This window comes from Mugil cephalus, chromosome 18 (genome assembly GCF_022458985.1).
Source record: "Mugil cephalus isolate CIBA_MC_2020 chromosome 18, CIBA_Mcephalus_1.1, whole genome shotgun sequence".
Taxonomy (NCBI): Eukaryota; Metazoa; Chordata; class Actinopteri; order Mugiliformes; family Mugilidae; genus Mugil; species Mugil cephalus.
The window spans coordinates 15,883,603-15,907,130 of NC_061787.1; the positions used below are offsets into that span (position 1 = coordinate 15,883,603).

General features: G+C 39.6%; 1 protein-coding gene across 3 annotated transcripts in view; it reads right to left on the bottom strand.

The window, feature by feature from the left end:
• ctnnd2a (catenin (cadherin-associated protein), delta 2a) overlaps nucleotides 1-23,528 on the bottom strand; it is a 244,323-nt gene that overhangs the window by 127,335 nt on the left and 93,460 nt on the right. For all 3 annotated transcript variants that reach the window (XM_047568787.1, XM_047568785.1, XM_047568786.1), the window contains 2 exons: nucleotides 2,792-2,826; nucleotides 1,753-1,857 (listed from right to left, as the gene is read on the bottom strand). In XM_047568787.1, coding sequence (XP_047424743.1) covers nucleotides 1,753-1,857; nucleotides 2,792-2,826 — 140 coding nt within the window. The remainder of the gene's footprint in view (nucleotides 1-1,752; nucleotides 1,858-2,791; nucleotides 2,827-23,528) is intronic.

Consider the following 23,528-nt stretch of genomic DNA (forward strand, 5'->3'; position numbering starts at 1 on the left):
TTGTAGTGAGTCACATAGTCTTTGCGCTGACATGGAAAACATGAATATTTCAGAAGCTCAGTCAAATTATGAGCATCATATTCTTACCCGGTCTGTGAAACGCTTATACGCGCTGGTCTCGCATAAAAAGCGTGCGTTTAAGAAGGTTTGGTTTTCAGATAGAGCAATATATCAAAGGAGCACATTAATTGCTTTGACAGATAAAGTTCACTGTCTCCTTATTTATGTATTGTGATGCTATATGTTTACACATAACCTGCTATTATACAAGCTAAAGGTAGAAAACCTCCCTGTTCTTTTTCTTTCAGCCTTTCTCTGAAAACACAAGTATGTCTCTATAGTATGTACTTTCTCCCCTATGGAGAAAATCACAGCCAAGTACGCACACACACACACACACACATACGCACACACACACACACACATACACACACACACACACACACACACACAAAGCTTTGCAGGATTTATCCGGGCCCACACATTGTGATGCTTTTGGTAAAAAGCCATTTGCAAAATGGGGAAACAGCTGGATGTGCAACAAGATTGATCACAACAAGTGTGCCATCTATTTGGAGAGGAGTGACTGAGGCAATTCCTGAACATGAGATAAGAAACAAATTATCATATATGTCTTGCAACACTTCAGCGTGGTCTTAAGTACACACACACACGCACGCTTCCTTATCAAAACAAACCAACAACCGGTTTTGAGACATTTATTCAACAGATCTCTGACGGTTAGCTATCATACTTACCTGTGTGCGGGTGTGTGTGCCAGCACAAACAATACATATGTGCTCCATGCTGTCTAGCCTATTGTACTATGCTTATTGTGTAACACTTACGTCCTCACATAGAACTGTGTGAGTTCTTAAAATGCCATCCGTTTACAGCAATATCAGCTATCAAAAAGGTCAACAGACAATAAGATAAATGGGAATGCAGTGTTCCAAAACCAATGACCTGCAAAGAGAATGCCAAGCACATTTAGCACGACCTTATACCCGGGCTGCCTCTCAATCATAGGTTGGATTTTGCTTTTTGGAATCCAACGTCCGAGAGATTGAAGTTTCTTGAGGATGCTTTGTCAAAAGCGACCTTTTATCTCCTTCTCATAAATGATTATTATTTAGTTTGTACTACCTAATGCCTCTTGAATGCCAGAAAGACTGTATTCACATTTTAAAACATCCAGCTAACTTTACCTCATCATCCGACCAACTACGTGCGTAATGTTTAATCTGGAACAAAATCCTCCCCGGTTTCAGCTTGTTTAAGCAGAAATGATATCTGAGTGAGAACTCAACAGTTACAAAGGGAATTGCAGCACTTACTAACAGGCAGTGCGCGTCAATTTCTTCCTTTTGCTATCAGGAAAAGTAGAACAGTAACTAAGCACTGAACAAAACAACCCCTCGACGTTTTAACCAAAAACAGTTAGGTATTATTACAGCTGTCTGGATATCATTTTCCTTCCAGCTTTTAATGAGCAACTGACTAAAAGGGTTAGTGTTCAAGAAAAAAATCTATTTAAATACCCTCTGTCGAAGAAACCAATTTGTTGCTTGTCACCTATTACGATTCGAAAAATACAAACTAATTTCCAATCGATAAATCAAAATCTTCCAAAAACTCATAATGAAGTTCTGCTTTGCTCTGAGAGAAGTTAAGTCTAAGTATGTTTAGAGAAAGTAGTTCCACTGTCCTCACTAAACAAACATGCATGCACAGATGTAAGCTGACTCTTACGTTCTCCACTGTCGAGTATTCCTGATTCCTGAAGGGAGCGGATGCAGGAATCCACCAGCTCTAAACCCGTGGTCAGCTCATCCTCAATATCCTTCTGTCCATCTGCTGTAGGGAGAGAAAAGAGAACGAAGGCCGCAGACAGAGACATAGAGAGAAAAGAAAGAGGGAATGAGGAGGAGAGATGAGTGAGCTCTCTCTAGACCGTAGCGTCCATCCTTTACTCTCACAGTCCGTAAAACTCTACACGTTATGACATGGTTATGAGCTGTAGGACATTTTGATTATGTGCTGGAAAAGGCCTTGATTAAGTTTGCCCAGTGAGCTGCCTGACGGAAAAGGAAGTTGGAGTTTAAAAAAAAAGTGTAGTTTTCCTCTGGAAATTCTGGGGGTGTCCTGTGTTAGTGGGTCTTATGGGTTGGAGGGAAGAACCTCTGTAGATAATCCCACAGAGAGATCCCAAACTGACCAGTTTGGGATCTAGTGAATTTGGAGGCCAGGTTAAAACCTTGTTCTGTTTTTCATGTTTTTTTTGTTTGTTTGTTTGTTTTTTTAATTATTTGTTCCTAAACTGTTTTTGTGTGTGTGTTGGAGACGGCTGCTGTCATCAAGGAGTGTTATTGCTCTGTGGTGGGGGTACCTGATCTGGTCTAGGTGGGTGCTACATTTGCATTTGTCTTGAGTGTGTGACAAAGGCTGCTGCAACGTTCTTTTAATCCACTAGGTATGCGGGTGGGTGCTTCTGCCCATATGTTGGGGTGAAGGTATAAATTCCAAACAGCCCTTGACACGCTCCTGTCGTTGTAGGTCAATCAGACACAAATTGAAAGAGACCTTGTAGGTGTTGGTGCGATAAATCCCAACCTCGAACCTAAATTACAAATAGGGCAAACAGCACCTTCTGTAGCTGCCTTGTAGAAATATCTTCCGCATTCAGTTAAAAAGTCAAAAGTTTTGAACTCGAACAAAAAATTCACCTTTTACAACAATATTTCTACGTACATGTCTTAGAGGTGTTTGTATGTTTGTATGTGACTCTTACCTTGAGAGTTCCAGCGGAACTGCTCATCTGTTGAACTGCAAGACAAGACAAGAGGAAGATGTGGTTAATAATGAAGCTTAAATCAATTTCATATTACAGATTTAAAAATCGTTTAGTATAAGAAGTGAAATTTTAAGATTTGTCATACTGCCAGTTCGGTGAACGCATATAAAACTACATGAACACGCGCGCGCGCAAACACAAAGAAGACTCCATTGTGTTCATTCTCTTGATGACTGTCAATTGATCAGTGATTGATGGGGGTTGAAGGGAGAGAGAAAGACAAAGTGAGGGAAGGGGAAACAGACAGGCAGAAAGGGAAAGCTAAAGATGAGTATTGAGCTGCCCGCTGTGTAATCAATGCACACTCGGACAGACTAACTGATACATATAGATTCTTTCATCTGACTTCATCTTCACCATTAGACTGTCTGTCTGGGCTTGTTGGCTTGTGTGCAGTTGTCCCATTTACAGTGTTTGGTTTTCCTCAAACGCGGTCTATGTAATTGAAGTCAGTGTGCGTACATGAACACCTTGGGCGTTATTGTATAAGTGTTGTTGTGATTTGAGGTTTCTTGAGATACAGTATATGAATATATATATTGTTACTTGTATGTCTGGCTGGGTGAGACGGCAATGGTCATCCAGAGATTTTTATCTTCTAAATAGAATTCATTTAGACATTATTGATTTAATCTGTATGTATTTAATAACACAGTGTCTTATCACTACTACAATACATGAAGTTTGCCACTCTAGAGCCAGGTGATGTCAGAGATAAAGAAACAAAAGAATCGTAGCCATGAGGCAATGTGGTGGCTATAAACAATCAAACCATCATAAATAACTGCCCAAGAAGAAGAGAAATGCAAATGTGTTACTTAAATGCCTAGTTTAGTGAGAGAAATCATTTATTTCAGTGGATTTCCAACATCAGTTAGCCTCTTAAAAACAGTTTGGATAACTACAGCACTACAGGAAGTGTGCTAACAGCACATAGACCATTCAAACGCTCAGAATTACAGATTGTTGCCTACAAAAGCACTGAAACAGCACTTTCTCGCATGTGCAGTATGCTCATGTTTTTGGCAATGGAGAACTAAATGTATCTGTTTATAACTAATCAACAGGAAAAGTAATGTTGTTAATCCTTGAAAGAGTCCTGACTAGTGCATTTGGCAGTTGCTAGTGCTGCTGAAGCCAGGTCATATTAATATTTGAGGAATTTTATGAACAAATCAGTAAACATTCAGAGGGAAAGAAGTGTAACATTTTTATGAATATGAAATTTGGGCCTTCCAGACTTTAAAAGACAGCATAAGCCACATCTGCCGCTAATTTGAATACACATCAACAACGCATCAAGTTGAAACATCCCACCAGTCTTGAAAAATATCTGCAAGTTAATGAAGATCACAGGAAATTCAAATCAATCAAATCAGCTGACATTTTTGGCATTCTGTGGTAGTATACAGAAATTCATATATTGGGAAATGGCAACGACTGGAAGTTGGGGAGGGAAAGGTGGGAAGCGGCTCTCCTGAAAAACAGTAATCCGGAGCAGCAGGAAAGAAAGAAAAGGAAATGAATTAAATGAACATAAATCTTGTTCAGAATTCACAATTGCGAACTATTTAATTTGACCTAGCTGGTGTGATGTGTGAATCTGCACACCAACTTGCCACTTTCCTTTTCCCTTCCAGATTTTAGACACAGAATATTGCTGATCATTGCAATGGCACTATTCAAGATCTCCTGCTCATTGATATGGTTGTAGATTCATATAGATTCATATAGATTTGTGCGTTGGACAATTAGACAGTGTAATTGTCGAGGATTTCCACTCATCTTTCCTTTGAAAAGCATTTCTTTTCAGGTGAAAGGAGTGATTAGGCTGTGTAGCAGACCAAATAACTATGAATGCAGATTAATCCTGATCACTTTTGTCACAAGAAAAATAATATTCAACTCAGCAATGTGTCAGAATATGTTCAATTGGTAAGCCCACTTAAAATATAGAACTTTACCTTTACAGAATACTTTTGCATAAGCAATCATTTTTACATGCAATATTATTTAATGCTTTCAGCCAGTCACCCACTCACTCTAAATTATATTACTTACTTAGCACTGTGGATGTTTCCTTTTTTTTTCAGTAATGAAATGCTTTGTGGAATTAAAGCACAGAGCATTTACATAGCTGAAGTTCAACAACATTTCCTGATTCTCCCATGCTGCATGTGGTGCTGTGATAAAGGATCAGACGTATGATTAAATTGAGAATTAACTTATTTAACAATTATTCTTCGGCTAGAACGGACGCTGAACGATGTACATAAAGGTCAAACTGAAGTAACAGTAATAAAAAGAAGAGTTTGCAGCTTATAGGTTAATGAAGTACTGCCATTATGGCAGCAGCAAAACAGCCTGGAGGACAGAATTATAAAACTGTGACCAAAAGGTCACTGGTTCAAATGCTCAAACCAGTTGAGATAATTAAAATAGAGTAATTAATCTCTGATTGTGAATTTGCTTAACTGTCGGAATAAGAATTAGAATTAATCCAAGAAAAGAGTGTTAAGACAAAATAATTCATTTAATTGGACATATTATAATTCGGGTTTGGGTTTAGGTTTAGTCCAGGTTTGAGGTTTGATGGTGGATTTTACATCCTGATTTCAGCCAATACTGATCAGTTACTTAGATTCTTATGAGTAAGAAAATGAACCAACTGGAACTGAAACGTATGCTTCACATGCTTTACATATTTGGAACTGCTTCTTGAAAACCCAAGCATACAGTAATTAAAGAGCTTGCATTGGAGGCTGGTGCAGAGAGTGCTGTAAAGCTTACAGCGGGTGGCACTGGTATCAAACACACACATACACACACACACACAAATTCTTGTATGGCCATCTTTGTGAGGACACTCATTGGCATGATGCATGCCATAGCCCCTTACCCTAAACCTAACAATCTCAGCTAAATGTCTAACCATAACCTAACCATAACCTAATTGTAACCTTTTCCCTAAAACTGAGTTTTAACCTTCAAAACAGCCAAAAAGTGAGGCCAAAAAAGTGAGGGCCGACCAAAATGTCCTCACCTTACACCAATGTCCTCAATCTGATGGTATAAAACTTAAACTGGTTCTCGGAAAGATAGCTGTCCAAGTACACACACATACAAAAACACCCACAAAGCAGAATGATAACCAGGTGGTGTGGAACTGTGCTTCCATGTGCCTGAAGGAAATACACCAGGGTACAGGCAGTAAACACTGTGCCACTGTGTTAAAGTGTAGCCGGCTACAGAGAACGGGAGAGGGAGAGAAAACTTTGCATGAAACGTTCAGAGAGCTGATAGGCAGCAGAGAGAGAGAGAGATTTAATAAGCACAGCATTATTCCACAACATTGCACACTGTCGGCTGCAGTGCCACAACACTACTCCCAGCGAGGCAGAGGCTCTCTTTTAACACTGAGCCTGTATTCAAGAGACATTTCAAATTCACTACACCACTCTCAACTGCCGCACGGCTTGAATCAACACACAGCGTCCTCTACCGATTCCCGGTGATATTCGCATGCATATCCATGCACTTCACCAAAGTGCAGTTTGAAAGAGAAACACAGTTTGCTCCTACAGCACCAGTGTGCGCAGTAGTGTGAATGTTTATCAAATGAAGCCCGTAGATAGTTTGACCAGGGACAAAGACACAAACACGCACTCTAGAGTGAAGGCGTTCAGCTACTCCTTCAACATAACCTCGATTCCAGTCTAATTTGGGTCACTTGTGCATCAGCACGCACATATGCAAGTGCACCGACACACTGATGTGGAGACATAAAACAAGAATACGCACACATACACAACGTGTCAAATTCACAGTAATGTTCAGCTAAAAGTGCATTAAGACTTTGATAATTGCATTCCAGTTGAGTTGGAGAGAGGAATAAATAGCAGGCTTGGCATGCAGTCTCGAGCAATTTCATCACTGTCGGCCTTAAAACAGAAGCCTAATAGGCCATAATGCCCTGTCTGACGTTTACTAATGCTACAGCAAGAAGTAGACCTAAACACATCCTGGCTTTCTGTAAACTAGGCATACAGTATTTACAGCCAGAAAATCATATATCATTATTTGTGCAGGGATGCCTCTTAATTTAAATTTCTACAGATTTCCTTGCAAAAGTAAAATAGTAAAAAATAGTAAAAATAACTAAACACTGCATGCATAAAAAAAATAAATAACTGTGGTGCTTTTTAGTAAAAAGTGACCTTTGATTATCCAATTTAGTCCAACACACACACCAGGCAGTGGAAAAGATGAAAAGAAAACGTTTTTGAGAACAAAAAAATGATTCCTTTTCAGTTTCACAAATTTCAGTTCAAAAGCACAGAAATTGTCCAAAATTTTCCCATGGGGGTCTTAAGTGACTCTAACGCTGGACAGTCTTTCAAAATGAGCACTGACGATCTCTTAGAATTCAAAGTAGTTTGGCGATAAATCACTGCGACCTCAATGAGGTTAAACAAAGAGGTCACATGCCCCCAAGGTAAACCATGGCTCGGACTCGGACCTTCTCGCTGGGACGCACGAGATTTTACTTGGACCATCCTTAACTTTTCTTGGACACTTTCTAGGTCCCATTTCATTCAAGGTGCTTAATTCATACCATGGTTTCCCTGCCATGAGGTCCGTCATGCTTCAGTTGCTGCAGGCTAAGCCACCTCATTCGCCACAATTGCTGGCCTCTTCAGCTCTGACAAGCAATCATTGCTGGATGACGTAAAGCTCATCACTGCTAGTGTGCAAGAAACCAGACCTAAGACTATTGATATATCTAGCACTGGTTCAGAAAACCACAGAAGAATGGCCTTCACTGATCGGGTCATTAACACTGTGAGAACTGGCCTGAACGTAATAGATGTTCATTTACATTTTTAAATCTCATTTTAAGCAGATACTAACTATTACCAAGTTTCCGCTAGAGCAGCAGGTAGAAGAAGAGACTGACTAACCAGCGATCGCAAAAACAACTGTGTTCCCTTATAGTGTATTAGTATTGATTTGGTATATGCACCAGTCATTTTAAACTCCGCTTCTTGACTGACAGAAAAATATCGATACAACTCAAGGTCATTCAAATCATTTGGACTTAGACATGTTTGGGAAAAACAGATACTTATTCATTAATTGTGGGAAAAAAAACACACGTGTTTTAAATTAATTTTTAATGTGTGTGACTGACTAGTGAAATATATCCATCCTGAAAAAAGAATCATTAACAATAATCCTCAATATTCTACCGCAGCACTTCCCTCCCAGTAATTCACCTGCAAACCGCTTGACTGACGGATCAGAAAATTGCAGGCAGTGCCAGAGGCTCTGCCACACATATTAGATAACTTTCTTGACAGTGTACTGTTATCATTCATGTACTGTGCCAAGGCTAGTAACTGAGCGTGGTGCAGTATCAATTATCAATTAATTACTTGTTAATTTAAACAATCTATAAAGTTCTTCAGAGCCCCTGTCTATTTTATGATTTGGAGGTAATTAATTTTTAGAGTTAATTATGTCCTGTACGACTGAAAGCAATGTCTGTGCACTGTCTGTCATCAACTTCCCATCTAATTTACACTTGCTTTACAGAACCCTTATTTGTGAAATCTGTCCTGTAGGCTTCAACCAACTGTTCACAAGTAGTCAACAAGAAATCAGGGCAAACGTTCGCACTTCAGTGTGGTTTCAATTCATTTACTGAAGTGTTTACAATGTGAGCAGCTTAAAATCTATCCATCATCCATCAGAAGGACGGTCTGAAGACGCATATATGACATGGTGTGAAATTCTCATGAGAAGTTACTGGTTCTTCTGAAGGAGGAAAAAAATTACCAGCAAATGTGAGACATTTCTGCCTACTCACTTTTAGACAGGGTTGAACCGCTTTATCATTTTTGTAGATCTGCCTGTTGTATGTATACATATCTACCCACCGGTAGTTGTCACAACAACATTGTTGTACTTCATCAATGTCAACGCAACTGTGTGACACCATAACAGTAATCTGTCAGTCAAGACAGGAGTGGGCTTTTATGTGCTGTGCAGGATGTGTGTTTTGGAGAGACAATGATATTTAAAAAAAATTATTTTTAGATTTTTTTTGTCAGAGTGGGTGAAATGGCATTGTGAATTTAAAGAACAAAAGTCTGACTAACACAAAAATGTGTCAAAACATCAAAGAGGAGAAGCAAAAAGTGTTGTTGTTGTTCATGCGGATGCATGACCTCGTTCCTCTGTTTTCACCATATATAGATGTTTATATACGTGTCTCTGCGCATGTACATACATGTGTGGAAGCTCTCTGATACTCTATTCAGAAAGCTGTCTATTGTGCTCACAACAATGCCGAAGACAAACTTTTGTGGACATGACAGCTGAATGACAGTTCAACACTGGGGCTGGAAGAGAATTGTCTGGTCAAAGTGTTCTGAAATAACTTCTAATGCCCGACTACTGACAGCTGCAACAAAACCCCTACCAAAAAGCACAAAGGAAACAATGCACCATGGTATTGACAACTCCAATAAAGATATTTCAACTCTCTGTAGAATTCTCCTCCTCCACTCAGTCTCTTTCAAGTCCTACACACATACATGCAGATGCTTAGCCTACAAGCATTTCAGTCACTGTGTATTCCCACTGTACTTTAAGTGTGTGCGTGTGTGTGTGTGTGTGTGTGTGTGTGTGTGTGTGTGTGTGTGTGTGTTGGTATATGCCCCTGTTAGTTCTATCGATGGCCGCTCCTTAACTGCAGATTGTATGTGGAAGAAAAACATCCACACTTGATCTGCTCTGTAATATTGTCATGCAGCTTGAACCTCATTTTACCGTGAAATCAATGCACACATGCATGTACAAAATACAAACACACGCAAAACATGTGTGTCTGTGGAAATAAAGACAGCAATAATAAGGTTAACCAGAGCAATAATGATGCAATTTATACGTACTCCTGCACATCTGTACTATTTATAAGAGGGCTCACGGTATAATGTTCCTGGTTCCCGAAGATTTTCGCATAACAGCAAAGTTATATACACTTTTAAGGTCACTGTTTGTAAAAGTTACTGATTTTTTATTTTTTTTTTAACTATTCCCATTGCCTCCACATCCTGCAGGCAGAATGCCACAGCCTGCATATCCATGTGTGCCTGAGCATATCTGAGTTTCTACATGCATGCTCCAACACACTGTGGGCAGTGCCTGCTGTTTGCACAATTTCGGTTCAGCAACATCTGCTGCGTGTGCCTAAATCACAGAGCTATTATAGTTATTATGATAGGTGGGCTATCGCCATTTGCACCAGCACAGATAATGACAGAATACCTCCGTGCATAATTCCCCAGGGATAGGTGGCCTGACACTGGGTGTGCCCTGTATTACCTTGCTCCACACAGACAGGTGCTGTGTAATATTTATACTCATCTAACAAGGTTCACTGTGGAAAGACTGATATGACGTGTTATTAAACAGGAGATTAAAAGCTCTACTGCACAAAAGTTAGACTTTTGATAGAGAGGTAACAGAATAAAAGTTTTACTGTTTACTTGTTATTGAGCTACAAACAGAAAGTAGATGCTGAATAACTGGTAATTAGAGGAGATGGATGTGCTGCATTGTCATTATTTAACAAAGTATTCCATACCGTTGTCTTTAAAATTCGTAGTTTTCGTAATTTGTAACAGAAATTATAAGTACTGGTATGTGGTGTCTTTGTTTGCACATTCTGCTGTGTACGTGGAGTTACAGTGAGTCCCAGGAGACCTATACATGAATCACAAGATATGAATGTGCATACCAAATATTTAAGTAGTAAGTAAATAAAGAACATACATTTAATGAGCAAGAGAGATGTGGCTACACTGACCAATCATGCACCAGGTATACAGTAGACTGTAGACAGCTCTTTCTCAGATGCTTTACCTTGCACAAGGTCCATGGGTTCCCATACCATGTTTAACAAGTTTTGGATTTTTAATAGAGAACTGCAGAGTATGAAACGTGACATAAAGCAAAAAGAAAATTCCCATTAGCAATATTAATTGGAAGACATGCACTGTTAGCTCCATTAAGGCCTCCTTGACTGAAACTTAATCTCACGAGGCAAAGTAGCCATAATATTAGCATGACAATACAAATTTACATAAGAATTATAGTACAACAGGGCTCTAAATATACCGGTAAATTAAAACCAAAGGGGCCAGATGATGGATCAGCATGCCACCGGGAGAGAAAAGCTCCAGACAAAATACTCAGTTCCCACACAAATCAACAATACCTCTATAGCACAATAACCGCTTTAAAATATTTATAACGGTGGTTTCAAAATAAAAACTATTTCAAATGTTTCCAGCCAAATAACAGAACAGGAAAGAATTTATATTACCACTGTGTTACTGGTTGAGACGATTATCAGGCACAGTAATGGGATTAACAGGCAAAGGGTGAAAACATTTGGGCTGAGACAGCAGCCACAAATTGACAATTGTGTCGCTGGCACACTCAAAAAGTATCACCGATGATTGATTGTGGAAGTAAAACTGTTGCTGTCACTTACTGAGGTATGGACAGATGTTGTCAGAGTGGTTTTTAATTCACAACTAGTTTTGTTTAAACTAGATGAAAATTTTATTAAGTGGAAAGCAGTGCCCTAAAGAGAGTTGCAACTCACAATCTAACATCTGTTACCACAATTTATGTAGTGTCATGATAAATTTAACGCTCTTTATAAAGACCTGTTATGAAGTTATGTAATGTTCTGAGTTTCCCATTGAGAACCCTACGTCCGATAGCAATATGGGTATCAGTCCATTACAAGGCAAAATCATTGGATGACATATTTGAGGGGAAAAACGTGTAACCCAGTGATATTCATTAGCTACACCTTCGCGATTATGCTCTGGGCTACAGTAAAGACAGATGTGTTAGGATTAACACGGGTGAGCAACATGTGTTATATGAACATTTGCAAGAATATGACTGAGAGCTATCAGCAGCACAGTCAACACATCAGTAGAGTCATTCTCAGTTCAAGAAAGAAATAAAAAAAGCCAGACTGTATAGTGCAACCTATGAAATGTGAGTGATCCGAGGATTTGATTAAATACTTGCAAAAGCATTATAGAATCACTAAAATCACTAATGGGCTGGGATTGGCAGATGCTCTCTTCTGAGATATCAGGACCCCTGTCCCTATCCCTATCAGGATCTCACTGCCTGGGTTCCTCCATTATGACATCCTAACACCATATTCATTCAGTCCCATCCCTTTGACCTCTCTCATCCAATGGACTTTTTAGTGTGAAACAAAGTGGTCACATTCTGCATGGGACATAGATATACTCACACACACAGACACACTAAGGGTAAGTTGTGCGATGTGGGTAGGACTCCTCAGAGCCTTAGAGGGATAAAACAGTTGAAGGCCTAAATTACTCATCTAGCCCAAAGGATAATCTCACTAAAGATTTAATGGGAGTCACCAAGTCACTAGCTCTAATAGTCTAGGTGTGTGACCACAGAAAATGGGGGCGGGCTTTTTAGTCGCCTTACGTTGTCTTTCTCTTTGAGACCCCCATAAGACCAATTAACAGTACTCTGTCGCTCCTCACACACACACACACACACACACACACGCACATATGCTTGTAATCTTACACCACAAAGGAACTATCACTGCTTGACTGTGTGATCAGCATAATGGCTCAACAGGAGCCTCATATTATCAATATTCATGATTCAGAGGAGACCACTTGAAGAGCGGAATTTCACTAAAAGCGGAAAAAAAAAAAAACATGGACAACCTGAAAGAGTCTATTTGAATCAAGCACACAAAACATTCAACAAATGACATTATAGGAAGTCAAAGCTAATTTGAACTGAGAAAGAGTATGATGGCAGTAACACAGTGTAAACTTGAAACTGGTAGGTGTGGTGAGCAAACTTATCTCCTCTTATATTTGTATACATTAGAACTGCCACATTTTTTATTTATTTTTTTACATAGTACAGGCAACTTGTTCAGTACTGCTGTTGATCTCAGAGTTTCTTCTGGTCACGTACCAAATTCCTTCAGGTAGAAACATCTTATTAAGAGCTACACTGGAACAGAACACATTGCACTTCTCACTACAGTCCAGATATATATTTGATGTTAAGATTCTGCTCTTTTCAGCTTGAAAACAACAATCTAATCATGTCATGTACGTTAATATCTTTCTAGATCTATCACTCATCTGTCCCATATACTGTAATTAATGCTACAGGCTGTTAAGGTTTCACAGGAGAATGACATTGCCTCTTTAAAGTGGTAAATGAATGACATAATAACATAATGTAGGAGTGTGTGCATGTGTACAAAATGACAAGGCTATTCACACATGCATCCGCAGAGTACATTGGGACATATACATGCATATACTGCATGTGATTGATTGATGAAAATGATGTGATGTGACACGCAATGGGGCCCTGGGGCCGAGGTTTTAATTAACTGGCAGGAGAGGAGCTGGCTGGTCTTTGCTATCACAATATATCACCATGTCTGGTCTGCAAATGACTCAACAGCATCCATCTAAGGCCTAGAGATCACACACACAAACACAAAGTCCATCTGGCTATGGCAGGGTGCAGTTCACTCCGATTCTACTGCCTCTCCTTTTGCCTGCTCTGCTAGAGCTGCAAACTTATTAATTCTTATCATTTTGCAGGCTGTTGTCAATCGGCAAAAGTGTTAAAGTCAACATTTACTAACACCTTGAAGAAACAGACACGGAAAATATGTCAAGATTTGATTACAAAGTGGGTAAAATACGAGCATATTATTTCTTGTTATCTTCAGCTCCTGTTGCTACAGAAAGCATGACTTTTAAATGGATGATACATTCATTCTGCAACCAACAATCTAAGCTGATTCCTAAAATGACCACCATAAAATGTACAACAGCCATGCTGTAGGCTACGCCAACTATAGCAAATGTAGCATTTTGTTGTATCGGTGTTTTGGATTTGATGTAAAGATTTCGATTCAGCCCATGTTTCACTTTTATGGTGACAGAAAATGAATGAATATATTACACTTAGACACTGTTATTCGATGTCACTTACCTTGCCCGCCTTACATTATCGGAAATAACAGGAAAGAGGAAAGAATGTTGGTGTGAGAGTGACCTGTGGATGGGTGGACATGTGGGTGGACATTTGGTACCCATTTATTTTACTGATTTGTTCTATTTGACACAAGACACATTATCATTAACTTCCCCCTTCTCACAGATTTTCTCCACCTCACTTTATGCTCTATAGTATGCTACTTTTAGTAAAAACTTACAGAAAAAAAAAGAAAATGAAAAAAAAAGTTAGAAAAGATGACCTCACGATTTTACCTTACAGTCACTGTCTTCTCACTCTTTATGTCATGTATCATGCCGTATAGAAAAGACAGCATTGAAAACATTTCTTTTTTGTGTAAAAAGAAATAGCCAGTGGGCACACCTGAAGGTGAAAACATCAGAGCAAATACCAACCATGGCACACTGAGACTACTTGATTTGAAAAAAAAATCTGAAAATACACACCCACATACAGCATACAGTACTGCACAAAAGTTGTTGGAAAAAATGCTGTAAACTAAGAATGCTTTCAATGGAAGTGCTTAGAGTTTATTTTCATAAATTAACAAAATGCAGTGAATGAATAGAAGAGAAATCTAAATCAAATCTATATGTGGTGTAACCACCCTTTGCCTTCCAGGCAGCATCAATTCTTCTAGGTACTTGCACACAGTATTTTAAGGAACTCAGCTGGTAGGTTGTTCCAAACATTCTGGGGAACAAACCACAGATCTTCTGTGGATGTAGGCTTCCTCAAACCCTTCTGTCTCTTCATGTAATCCCAGACACACTCCATGATGTTGAGATCAGGTCTCTGAGGGGGCCATGCCATCTCTTCCAGGACTTCTTTACGCTGAAGATAGTTCTCAATAGCCTTGGCTGTATGTTTGGTGTCTTTGTCATGCTGCAGAATAAATTTGGGGCCAGTCATTCACCTCCCTAATGGTATGGCATGATGGATAAATATCTGGCTGTAGCATCTCAGCATTGAGGACACCACTAATCCTCACCAAATCTCCAACTCCATTTGCAGAAATGGAGTTCCAAACTTGCAAGGAACCTCCTTCATGCTTCACTGTTTCCTGCAGACACTCATTATTGTAGAGCTCTCCAGTCCTTCACTGAACAAACTGCCTTCTGCTACAGGCAAATATTTCAAATTTAGAATCATCAGTCCAGAGCACCTGCTGCCATTTTTCTGCACCCCAGTTCTGATGTTTCCACGCATTGTTGAGTTTCTTGGCCTTGTTTCCATGTCAGAGGTCTGGATTTTTGGCTGCAACTCTTCTATGAAGAGTTCTTCTGGCCAGACTTATCCAGACAGTAGATGGGTATACCTGGGACCCACTGGTTTTTGCCATTTCTCAACTGATGGCACTGCTGAACATCTTCCTACTTCGAAGGGAAATAAGCTTATGTGTTTTTCATTTGCTGCGCTAAGTGTCCTTGGCCGACCACTGCATCTACCTATATGTATTGAAGCTGGTTTGAAAGTAAACGGTAGTAACACCAAATATTGATGTGACTTAGATTTTTCTTTTGCTTGGTCACTTTGCATTTTGTAAACTGATCTATGGATCAAGACTACTCCAGTCCATCCCACAGATACTTGATCAGTTTGGGATCTAGTGAATTTGGAGGACAGGTCAACACCTTGTGCTGTTTGTCATATTTTGTTGTTCCTAAACCATTTTTGTGTGTGTGTCTGTGTCAGGCTGCATCCTGAGGGGATAGCTGCTGTCATCAATGAGTGTCATTGCTATGGGGTGGGGGTGCTTGGTCTGGTCTAGGTAAGTAGTGCATGTCTACGTAACATCAACATGAATCCCAGGCCAAAAGATTTCTCAAACTTGTTTGTGGTCATAATGTTATGCCTGATCAGGGGGGCTGTTTAAGACAGCTGGTGTGTGTGAGAAACCAATTATGTTGATGATTTATTTTGTACAAATGTATTTTGAGGTTCATACAAGAACCTTCATAAAACCTTTTGTAATATAACAAAAAGTTTGAAAAACTTTTGGATAAACTTTAGAGACGGGTATTGACATAGTTTGTTTATTGTAAATTGTGTTCATTTTGAATTTAAAAGCAAATATGTGAGCAACCCACCTAAGGGTTCAGACCTGCTGCTCTCTAAATCTTTGCGTTGCTCATACACAAGCCGAAACCTGAAGAGACAGAGTCTCGAGAATTCATCTAGATTATGTCAGTTTTATATCTTCAAATGACTCTCGCTTCCCAGGATACCGTCTGACTCATAGGGTTACAATGCAAACAAAAATCGATTTGGGAGCATCCAGGGGATGTGATAAAAGTCACAATGAAAAGTGTAATCACAGCATTCAGTTATGGCTCTTGGGAGGACTTTGGCCCTATCCAACCTCTGGCTCGAAGGAAATAAACTTGTGAGCTTTATTATGTTCATCTATATCCTCAACGAAGTCTTTGTAGGAAGATGATGTTTTGTGAGGCAAGACGCAGTATAGCGCATGCACTGCTTTATGTTTCGATGAATGAATCCAATCAATCACTTGTCCAACCTTTTGTCTGCTTTCAAACTGATGTATGTTACAGCACTCATGTAGGCAGCAGAATAACAGAATAAAGACAGAGACTTTCTCTTTTTTAGTGCTTTTCACATGGTCATTTCTTATTAATGCCAGTCATACCGCACCTCACAAAGTTCAAGTTCGTAATCTTGTGTGTAATTTGTAAAAAGAAGAGAGAAGACAGACACAAAAAAAACTGCTCCTGAAACTCACACACTAACAATGAGTGATGCAGAAATACCTACTGCCCACAAAGCCTCCACTCCACATGTATAAAATCTTCTCCTCAAACTGCTCCAGGCATTGATTCCTTTGGCCTGAGGGTATGGTACCTCAAGAGGACAAACTCACTCATATTGTCTCAGTCTTTCGCTCTCTCACACATTCAAGTCTGAGCTTTCTAGCACTGACTCTTTTAAGAAGATCACTTTTGGCCACAAGTGGAAAGCAGTCCAGTTTATTTAGCCTGACAGCTACAGCCGTGTGTATAACCACTGTGACCAACGTCCTCATTGCTACCTCTGATTTGACCTTTTATTATTACTGAGGAACTCGTGAAATATCCCTGAGGCACATGCTTACATTAACTACTCCTCATTCCTCATGCATTCTTCTTTTGTTCTCTCACATCCCTTACTCTCTGTCTATTTGAGAATGTTTCCATCCGAAGTACCCAAACTTTTATTCCCAGAAAATGTGCAGGTTAGTTTCCTGACTAATGATGACACAACTATTATTCTTAACCATCCTATTTTTACACAAAATTATACAATATCCTGAGTCACTCCAGTCCAGTAGGTGGCAGTAATGCAGAAGACGAGATCATAATCCTAACTCCATATAAAGACAGTGGGATTTCTTATCTATACTCCTACTCCTGTTCTCCTGAACTTGTGAAATGTCACCAGTCACCGCACAAAGTACAAGGAGAATTATTGAAGATGTACTGGGATATAACAATGTGTGTGGACTTGGGACAAGGAAGTATCCCAGAATGCATTTTGTAGAAGTAAAATTCTATACTACCAAGTGAACTTAGTTTTCATAAACAATCAAACCACTGGAACTACCCAACCAATCACCTCCAATATTAAACTTTCCTTCTTTTGAAAAGTACTACTCCAAGGCACAGACTTTGGGGGGAAAGTTTAAAAAGAACAATAAAACTCTGGTTCCTACAATGGAAAAACATGGAATACTTCCCAAGGCTTCCCAAGAAAAGTTCCTATAGCGCTTCTGATATTGTGTCTTCTCACACTTTCCCCCTCATTCCCTCTATTGGATTCTTCCACGCAGAGGATATTACTGCAAACATCACCTGCAGTATTAAATCTAAATGTAACTGATTGAATGTAAATGAGATATCTTTATATTTCTGAAGATCCTAAAATAGTATACATATATCAAATTGCCCACCTTGTCCAGAAAAAAAAAAAAATTCTAAAATGCAAAATTCGTTTTTAATTCTGCAGGTAGAAATACAATACTTTGCAATAGTTAAACTTTCAGAATAGTTAATACTTTGTTCATCCCAGCAGAGGTATAATATTGATGTGAAAGTAATCGTTAGCTTTTCTGTAGGGCCTCTCCTCTGTGCTTTTCACCCAAACTGTTTAGAATTACAGCATACATACAAAACACCAGGCAGCCAGGATATCACACACATGTGATCGGGGACAGACATACGCACACAGCAACCGCAGAATATTAAACAGTATCTTAATAGCCTGTCAATCTTTTTGAATGTGCGGTCAACAAAATATTAGAGTTTATCTGTATGGATGAGTGCGCACTCAACTTTTTTAGCCATTCCTGTCGATTTGACAGCAAAGCAGAGACCATAATCCCACATAAATGCATACTAATAGCTGCTTTCACTGACATGTGCTTTCCCCTCAGAATAATAAGCACCGAAGTTGAAAGGGGTACCAAATCAAATGATGCACACACTCAGTGAAAGTTTTAGGTAATGAGTTCTGGGTAACTTCAACTCAGAGTTAAGCCCCTTAAGCACTGATCAGAAATAATCACAACGGCTCTGGACCAGCGGTACAACATATTATTTCTCGGACTAACAAGGCAACAGTAAACACATCAGCAAATACGAACGCCACAGTATTCCTCGCGGCCCATCAGTAGAATATTTATCACCTTGTTTTGACCTGTAATTAGAGCGCTCCCCTGGGCCAATCATTGTCATTTAGAAAATGGCAAAAGCGACAACGAGAAACATCTCATTTACACATTATGTCAGGATGTGATCTGACAAGGAAGCGATGGCTGATGTGCATAAATACATAGAACATATAATCACTTTAGACTTTTATGGCTACAGATGTCGAAAAAATGAGGAAAAAAAAACATATAACAGGTGTTTAAAGAGCCATCAGGTGTCCTATTAAATAAGCTCTGGGGAGATATTACCTTCCACAGCATTTGGTAATAAGCTTTTTTGCTATCTCTTGTCCTTTTTACTCCTTTCTCCATGCTTTATCCATCTTGCTCAGTGTTTATATAGACATTTCTATATGTATACACACATATGTATAATTATTATAATACAGAATATATACTGTATGTCTCAATGTCTGGATTTTGTGTTTCTCTCTCTTTTTCTTGACATAGCTCCCTCTCTGTGTCTCTCTCCCCATCTGCCTCTCTGGCACGGTTTCGTTGGTTCTTATCTATTCTCACCACTATCTGGTGTTGGGGGAAGATAAGCATGCATTTGCATGTTTAATGAACCAAACACCCCCGATTCCCCCTCAGCATGAGGACACACACATGCATGCAGGGTCCGCACACACACACACCACTGCCGTTGGCCCTGCAGGCCTCTGTCTCCTTGCCGCTGACATGGAGTCACCAGCTGCTGACTCCTTCAGGAATAAAACATAGAGAACAGCAAACAGCGGAGAGACATTATTTGGCTTGACCGCAAAACAAAACAAACAAATGATACCAGCAAGAGACAACTAAATGTCACTGAAGTCGGAACATTACTTGATCTTTGCTATAATAGCTGAATACTCAATGGCCAGCGCTGACAGAAGTTTTGTTTACATTAATAATAGACTCGCATAACCGCCCCACTTGGAAAACTCTGCCCTGATCTGGGCAGAAAGTCTGCCTGTTTAAGATATAATAACCCGCTATTGTTTATTAAGTTCATTTGCATATTTCAAGCATTGACTAATGTGATATGAGAGTGTGGGTTGCTCTTTCAGAGTGAACCAACTCTCCCAGGACAGCAAACTACTTGTATACTTTCTCCTTATACTGATTATTATGTGCGGACGGGTTGTGGTGGTGTTGGTGGTGGCGGTGGTGGTGGTCTTCAATAGTGCACTTTAATAACCATTTCCTATTGGCATTTTACTGAAGCGAGTTGGAAGGCTGCAAGAGGCTTCTGAAGCTGTCCCTGCTTTGGCAATCTTAATATGAGGCTAATTGATGTCTACAGTTAGGTGTCTATTGACTGTTATCACTAGGTTTGCCGAGTCAATGAATGTATCAAGCTTTGTGATCATTACTATCAGTCAATAACTTCTATAACAAGCTAGTTAGAGCCTAATGAGTCAATTAAGGACGTTTTCTGGCAACTTAACTAGGGCAACATTCCTGCTCATTTTTAAGGCATGTTTGTTGCACTTGCTTGAAAATAAATAAATAAACAAAGTCTAAATTGTAAATTTTTTTATGTAGACAAACTATGCCAAAAGTTGTCGTTTCTGCCTCTTAAAAAGATGAATTTGCACATAAAAGAGCTTAATGCAACTGAAAAATGACTGTTAAAAGGAATCACTGGACGAAATCCTCCAAACTGTGTACTGAAAACAAGAACTGGGGTTATTCACTTATGCGCCCAAACTTTTTCATCACACTCATGCAGTGCAGTCCTGTTACACATGCCGTCTCTCTACAGAGCATCCACTGAACAGCTGTTCTCTACAAGATAATGATTTATCCAATACAAGCAAACAGTTGCTGACAAAACAAAACAAAAATGTCTATGTATGTATGATATGTTACAATAGAAATTTGAGACACTGGCCCTTCCAATCACACTTGACAAGGAAGAAGCAGAGGAATAAGACTGGAATCATAAAAATACAAAAAGAGGACATTGTGCTCAACACGAGGAAGAAGAAAGGGAAAAACAAAAATTCACTGAACGCAGCTACCCAACGATTGAAAAACAAAAGTGTGTAAACCCAAGTTGAACCATGTTTGGATTCAGGTTGTAGCAGTTTGTTTCCTAAATCTAGGTGCTTGGGAGTTGTAGAGGTCTGGCTACGATTCAAGAGATAAAGCCTGGGCAAGCAAGATTTAAGCGTTAAGTACGATTTGTACACATTGGCTGTACTTAAATGTCCCCGTGCAACGATCAATTCCTAATCCTAAATCCCTGAGCGTGGCTCTTCAGCTGGCTGTGACCTCTGACTTCCTTGTTGAGATTGCTGGGATAAAATCAGCCACGCCAATAAAACATAAATTATCAAATTTTATTAAGCTACTGAAACCTGACCGCTGCGTGTGCAAAAACAAAAACAATAATAAAACACAAGTTCTGGTTTCTGCATGTACAGTGAAACACAAAAAAACAAGAGGTAATTTAAGAGCAAAGACAGATAGATGGGGGGAGAGTTGAAACAACACAGAGAGGCAGGCAGGAAGATAGACAGTGGGGGCGACAGCGCTGTGAGAGATGTGGCCACCTGCCACCATTTTTCTCCTCTCCTCTTGGAAATGCATCATCAGTCATTAGGGGGGGAGCATGACTTGCAGTATCATCATCACTCACACAGACACGCACATACACACATGAGCCCAAACACAAGGCGTATTTTAAGGTATAATGCAGCAGCCTATAATTTCAGTTCCCTCTATGCAGCATTTTGCTGAGCTTATAAAACCGCCTGCAGCTAATGGTGTGATGGATCCCTCTATTATCACCCAACGCAGGAGAAGAGAGCGGGGTATAGTGAGATAAAGGAATGTAATTGGATAGTATTTTAGCTGTGGCAAAAGCATGAGGGTGGTCAGGGCAGAAAGAGAGCATGAAAAAAAAAAGCTGTAAAATGATAACCACATGATGAAGTCTAAAAGCTGTCCGAACGCGATGGACTTCTCCGGTGAATTAAATCCAACTTAAAACAGAAATCACCTCTGTGTGCATGTACTGTGTGTCTGTAAAACTTATTTCAAATTAATGTGATGCAACGACAAAGCGCAAAAAATGTCTAGAATGTACTTAACATTGCTCATGCAGTATTAACTTTATAAGATGTTAGCACAGGGGCAGCGCAGTGCTGTGGCGGTTAGCACTGACTTCTCACGGCAAGAAGGGTTCTGGGGCCTTTCTGTGTGGGGTTTCTCCCTGTGTCTGTTCTCTCCGGGTACTCCGGGCTTCCTCCCACCATAACAAGACGCTAGCCCTGCAATAGACCAGCGACCTGTCCAGGGTGTCTTTCATCTCGACTGATGACAGTCCTGGGGTATGCTCCAGCCCACCCTCCGGAGGATAAGCGGTTATAGAAGACAAGATGTTTGGAGCACTTCAAATTGTGAAGTGTTTGTCATATACTGTATACTCCACAAATATGTACTAACTTGAGTGGTGCGCTCGTTGCAGATGACTAACAAGTCAGCGAGCAGCTGATAACACAGATGGATTCTGTTCCACAACAGCATAGATGATCTTGCGTAGAAGTGTACTACTTATAGATGTATAGTGACTGTTTCAAAGGAAATAAATAGCTGCTGATTCCTAAGGCATAATTGTTTGAAAATTGTATAGTGGGATCTCCACGTTGCCAAGATCCCAACCCTTTAGGGTTAGTATGTCTAGCATTTCCCACACAACTTAATCTACACATCTGGAGGCACTAACCCTAACCCTTATACTTAAACAGAAGCAGGGAAAATGTTAACCACAGAGATAACAGACAATTGATTAGTTGCATTCTACTGTAGCGCATGTTTTATTCATTTGTTTGATAAAAAAAAATTACACAAAAGATAAATAAGACAGGCCTAGATTCCTACAAAATGTACTGCAGCTTCTCAGGCTCCATTCATAAATAACCACAACACCGTCACCATTTTTAGTTTTATACCAATTACCTAAATTCTCTGAAGATATTGGAAGATTTAGGTGTAATCCTATGGAGTTCCCTCAAAACCTTGAAAAGTGTAGTGGATGATATCACGTCTTCAAAGCTGAATGATAAGGGAGCAGTCTCAAATATATTCATGCTAATCTCACAGTTAAATTGCTCTTGTCCATTTGTTCTTCAATGCCCATGGGAACAAGACCTCAATATGACAACCGATTAAGATATTTGGAATGGATTACTGGGGAGAGTCCGTTTTTTTTTTTTTTTTCCTCCTCACTTATCTAATTAAAGTTGTGCATGGCACCAATTTCTCTGAATATAAACTGGCCAAAAATTACAGACATGCTACTGATCTGCATTCTCATGTCCAGCTGCAGCCTTATATACTCAAACACTAGATCATTGCTTCATTTGACAAAATATGACCAATATTTTTTTGAGATAGAGAGCAGCCATTCATTTTTATTCTTAAGGATGTGATCTCGAATCTGAAACTCTATATCTGCCGTGATGTGGGTCATTGTTGCTGAATATTTTTGAGTTTTGAGAACTATGTCTGGATTTCTGTTTTTACCGTCTCTCAAGATGATTTGATGGTCAGTGGCAATGGATCTTCACTGGATACAGGTTCTACACTCTTTATATCCATTAAAAAAGAAGAGAAGAGAAGAACACAAGATAAAACACCATACTATTTTTTTTCCAAATGTTTCAAGCACTCCCCATGTGTCTGGGGTCTATTACTTGCTACGATCAACTCTAAAGCGCGTAAAGACTAAGCCCACACTGTGTGAAAGCCTGCCCCTCGGGAGGGGGGGGCAACTTTATAACGTAGTCAGTGTGTTTGCCCCCTAAGAGAGACGCCTTGGGCATAGGGCGAGGAAATGCG